Source organism: Oxyura jamaicensis, assembly GCF_011077185.1.
Source record: "Oxyura jamaicensis isolate SHBP4307 breed ruddy duck chromosome 26 unlocalized genomic scaffold, BPBGC_Ojam_1.0 oxy26_random_OJ72200, whole genome shotgun sequence".
NCBI classification, from domain to species: Eukaryota; Metazoa; Chordata; class Aves; order Anseriformes; family Anatidae; genus Oxyura; species Oxyura jamaicensis.
The window spans coordinates 1-4,804 of record NW_023304747.1 but is presented as its reverse complement, the minus strand read 5'-3'; the positions used below and the strand labels follow the sequence as shown (position 1 = coordinate 4,804).

Genomic DNA, 4,804 nt, shown 5'->3' with positions numbered 1-4,804 from the left:
TCCCTCTCTCGCCTTTTTCTCCGCAGCCCTTCTGGCCCCTCGGCACCGGCGTGGCCAGGGGCTTCCTGGCCGCCTTCGACGCAGCGTGGATGGTGCGGCGGTGGGCGGCCGGGACCCCCCCTCTGGAGGTGCTGGCCGAGAGGTGAGAGCCCCCCCCCCCCCCCCAGTCCGGCTGGGCTGATCCCCTACTGGGATTTCTGTGTCCTCGGTGGGGTGGCCAAAAAGGGGGCCGTGTCCCCACGGTGGCACCCAGAGCTGTGCCCCCACGCCCAGGGAAAGCATCTACCAGCACCTTTCGCAAACCTCCCCGGACAACACCAACAAGAACATCAGCCAGTACAGCATCGACCCGGCCACGCGTTACCCCAACATCAACCTGCACGCCATCAAAGCCAACCAGGTACCCGGCCCCGAGCTTTAGGGGGTTTTGGGGTGCAGAGCCCCGGGTCTCCGCTTCCCAGCCCCGCTCGGGCACGGAGGAGAGCAGCCATCCTGCTTAGCCCCCATCGAGGCTCGGGTGACAATGGGTGACACAGGTTTACAAGGTCCCCTGTCCCCCAGGGGTGTCAGGATGAGGCTGTAGGTCCCCAGGGAGCGTAACGCATTTCCCGTTGGGGATGCAGGTGGTGCTGGGGGAGGTGCTGGTTGGGGGGGGGGGGGGGTCTGGGTGTCCCCCTCACCAGGGCACGGTGCTAAGGGCTCGGTGCGGTTGGTGACCTGCATGTCCCTGCCGGCAGGTCCGGGACCTCTACCTCGTGGGCATGGTGGAGGTGGACCACAAGAAGAGGAGAGACAACCGGCTCAGCACCGGTAGGAGCGATCGGTCCTGCCCCAGCCCCTCCCCGCCACCGGGACCCCCCTGGCAGCCCACGGCGGAGCGGCTCCTGCCCTGATTTCCCTCCCCATCCTCCTCCTCTCGTGCTGGAGCCCTGGCTGGCGTCCAGCTGGCCGCTGCGCTCCTCCCAGCACCGCCCGCGTCTCCATCCTGGTGGCACCGCTGCTTTCCGTCCCCTCTGCCCCCGTGGGGACACAGCCACCCCGCTGCCTTCTCCGACAGCACGGGGTGTCCCCTTCCTTCTGCTGCTGAGCCACGAAATATCAGCGGGCGCTTTACCAACCCCCTCCTTGAGCTTTGGGGTGGGGAGGTTGCAGGGGGGGATGGACGGTCCCTGGGGGGCTGCATTTAAAGCTGAGGGAAGGGGGGGGGGGGGGCCTTGGGGGGGGGGGGTGTCCCCAGGGTGGGATGGGGACACGTGTGCTGCCTCCCCAGCTGTCTCCGGAGACGCCTACGAGGAGCTGCTGCGGTGGTGCCAGGCCAGCACGGCCGGGTACCGCGGCGTGGAGGTGACCGACTTCACCACCTCCTGGACCAGCGGCTTGGCCCTCTGCGCCCTCGTCCACCGCTTCCGCCCCGACCTGGTGTGAGTGCCCGGCCCCCGGGACCCCCGCCCCGCAGAGCCCGCCCTGACGGTGCCCACCCTCCCCGCAGGGATTTCCACGCCGTGGATCCCCAAGATCCCGTCGGGATCCACCAGATGATGCTGGACACGGCGGAGCAGGAGCTGGGCATCCAACCCGTCCTCTCCAGCACCGAAATGGCCTCGATGGCGGAGCCCGACCGCCTGGGGCTCATCACCTACCTCAGCCAGTTCTATGAAGCCTTCAAGCCTTCACCAGGTGTGGGATTTGGGGGGGGTTTATCCCCACCCTGAGCCCCCACGGGGCCGGCTGGGTGCTGCCTGCTTGCAGGGTGCATCCCCAGCACGTCCCCTCTGCGCAGCGTCGGCGGAGGTCAGCAAGAAGCCGCAGTCCCCCCGCGGCACGAGGGGCGCCATCCTCTTCCTCAGCAAGCTGCAGAAGAGCCGCACCCTGACCCACAAGCGTGCCCAGGTGAGCACCCCCCCACCACCCAGCCCCTCGTGGCACCCCACGGCCGTGCGTGCCCCCCCCCCCAGCTCCGAGCCCCCCTGTTTGTGTTGGCAGGAGAGCGCCCAGAGGGACCCCGAGGCCAAAAAGAGCCACAGGGACGCCGAGGTGGGTCCACACCACGAGGGATGCTCTGGGGGGGGGCAACCCACGGGGGGGACAATGGGTGCTGACCCCCCCCCCACCTTGGCACACGCTCCTAGGTGGACGCGGCGCTGGACGGAAACGCTCTGGATGGTGACCACAGCCTGCCACCAGCCGCCACCACGGACCCCGCGCAGGTTGGTCCTGGCTTTGCCCCGGGGAGGGGACGCCGGTGGGCACGGGGGGGGGGGTGGTGGCAGCACGGCGGCTCCTCCTGCACATGGGGCCAAGCCAAGGGCTGGGACCGGGGCTGCGCAAGCGGACGCCCACGGGCTGGCAGCTCCTCCCAGTGAATTTCCTGACCCAACTGGTTTTCCGGAGCCCAGACCTGCCGCTCCCTCCGTGGTGCCAACAGCGAGCAGCTCTGCGAGGCAGAGGGCTGCAGGGGGGGGAGCAAAGCCCCATGCCCCCCTCCCCAGCACCCGCAAAGCCCCGGGGCCGGGTGGGTGCCGTCACCCCGTGCCCCCACAACCCTCCCTCTCCTCCCGCAGCCGCCGTCCCGCGGGGAGAGCAGCGACGCCTGCTACTTCTGCGGCCGGCGCGTCTACATCCTGGAGCGGGCCAGCGCCGAGGGACGCTTCTTCCACCGCGGCTGCTTCCAGTGCTGGCAGTGCGGGGCCACGCTGCGCCTGGGCGACTACGCCTTCCACGAGGAGGACGGTGAGCAGGGCTCGGGGACGGGGTGCTGGGGACGGGGTGCTGGGGACGGGGTGCTGGGGACGGGTGGCTTTCTGCTCTGCAACCTCTTCGCTCGCTCGTCACATGCTCGTGCCCCCGCTCCAGGTCGTTTTTACTGCTTGCTTCACTACCCCAACGCCCCCGGTATGGATGTGCCCCCCCGGTGAGCCCCCGGTGCTGCCCGATGGGGTAAGTAGCCCTAAATCTGGCCCCAAGAATGCCAGAGGGGGATGCTCGCTGTGGCCCCACCGTGCACCACCCCTGGTTTTGCCCTAGGATGTCAATGCCAACCGCACGTTTTCGGATGCTGGGAGCCCCTGTGCGTCCCCTGAGGGCGAGGAGGTGCTCGGGTCCCCGCAGTCCCCGCCGGCAACCCCGGAGCTAGGGGAAGAACCCGGGGCAGAGGAGGATGCTGCGGGCACCGGCGAGGTGGAGGAGCAGGAGCTGCCACCCTCGGGGCCGGACGACGTCCCGGAGGAGGACGACGTCCCGGAGGAGGACGAGGGTCCCGGCGCAGAGCCCCGACGGGAGGCGGAGGAGGCTGAGGAGGGAGGAGGCAGGAGGAAGATCGTCCTCTCGCCCCTGGAGAAGCTCAGCCTGTCCACGCTGAGCCTCACCGGAGATGCAGAGGCCGAGGTGCCCCCAAAGCCAGCCCGGCTGCGGCTGCAAGCGGCGCCCGAGGCCGTGCCTGCCCTGTGGCCGGGGCTGGGTGCCTGGGAGGAGGAGGAGGAGGAGGAGGACCACGAGGTGGACATGGAGGAAGGTGGGTGGCTGCCCGCTGGGATCTCCGGGGCCCTCCTGCGCCCTGCCATGCCCCACCGCTGCTGGGTGGCCTGGAACAGCTCCTATTTTTTTGGGGGGTGCAGATTCAGAAGAGAGTGACAGCGAGGAAGAGGAGGAGGAGGAGGCAGAGGAGAAGGAAGGCCTGGACCTGGGCACCATGGGGGAGTCTGTGAGTGCCGTCCCCATCCGGCGGTGACCCCACTGGGCTCTCTCTGGTCTGATGCCGAGGCGTCGGGGCCGGCCCTGCCTGACCCCCTGCGTCCCTTTGCAGTGCCCGATCCTCGGGGACGTGAAGTACGCCACCTGCAAGCGCACGCTGCCCCGCCGGGTGCGGGAGGCACAGATGAAGCGGTTCTGCAAAGCCCAGGTAGCCCTGGTGGGCTGAGGCAGGTCCCCAACCCGTCCCCATCCCATCCCCATCCCATCCCCCGGGATGCTCCGGACCTCGTCCGAGCGCCGCCCTCCCCTCGCAGGCCATCCAGAGGCGGCTGGAGGAGATCGAGGTGACCTTCCGCGAGCTGGAGCAGCAGGGCATCAAGCTGGAGAAGTTCCTCCGGGATGAGGGAGGTAAGGACAGGGCGCCGGGCCCCCGTGGTGCCCAAGGTTGGGGTCTGCACCCCATCCATCCCCTTCCCCGCCGCCCCACAGGCAGCCCGGCCGACCAGAAGACGCAGTGGATGAACCAGCTGCTGTACCTGGTGCAGAAGAAGAACAGCCTCATGTCCGAGGAGTCGGACCTCATGATTGCGTAAGGCTGGGGGAGAGGCTGCCTGGGACCCTCCCCCCCCAAATCCCCGACCCCATGCCCAGAACCCCCCCTTTCCCTCCCCGCAGGGTGCAGGAACTGAAGCTGGAGGAGCAGCAGTGGCAGCTCGACCAGCAGCTGCGCTGGTACATGGAAAAGGAGGGTAAGCATCCGTGCGGGATGGGAGGGAGCGGGGCCAGGCTTGGGACCCCCCCCCGGCCCCACTGCAGCCCCCTGCTCCCGCAGAAGCCCTGAAGACAGCCGAAGACTGCGTGGCCGAGAAGGAGATCCTGGCACAGCTGCTGGACGTGGTGAACAAGCGCAACGCCCTCATCCAAATGCAGGAGGAGAAGCGGCTCAGCGAGCTGCACGCCTGACGGACCCCCCCGGTTCCTCCTGGAGGGGGGGGGACGCGAGCAGATCCCCCCCTGGCCGACCACCACCCTGAGCTGCCTCGCGGGCAGCTGCTGCCGTGGCAAAGCCAGGTCCCCGCTTGCCGAAAGCTGCTGCGGAGGGGCCAGAGCCGCC

The 4,804-nt window shown here is 69.1% G+C and overlaps 1 protein-coding gene across 1 annotated transcript; it reads left to right on the top strand.

Annotated features, from left to right (window-relative positions):
- Window positions 1–17: 17 nt before the first annotated feature.
- Window positions 18–4,797, top strand: LOC118158345 (F-actin-monooxygenase MICAL1-like; the record flags this gene model as incomplete). The annotated part of the gene is given in 18 exon segments (XM_035312992.1): window positions 18–142; window positions 274–400; window positions 738–810; window positions 1,271–1,421; window positions 1,490–1,677; window positions 1,781–1,890; window positions 1,984–2,034; window positions 2,130–2,207; window positions 2,562–2,730; window positions 2,854–2,903; window positions 2,905–2,937; window positions 3,025–3,511; window positions 3,615–3,700; window positions 3,803–3,898; window positions 4,005–4,098; window positions 4,180–4,279; window positions 4,366–4,439; window positions 4,523–4,797. Coding segments are annotated over 18 exon segments (2,223 nt in total), but the record flags the coding sequence as incomplete, so codon positions are not given.
- Window positions 4,798–4,804: the final 7 nt, after the last annotated feature.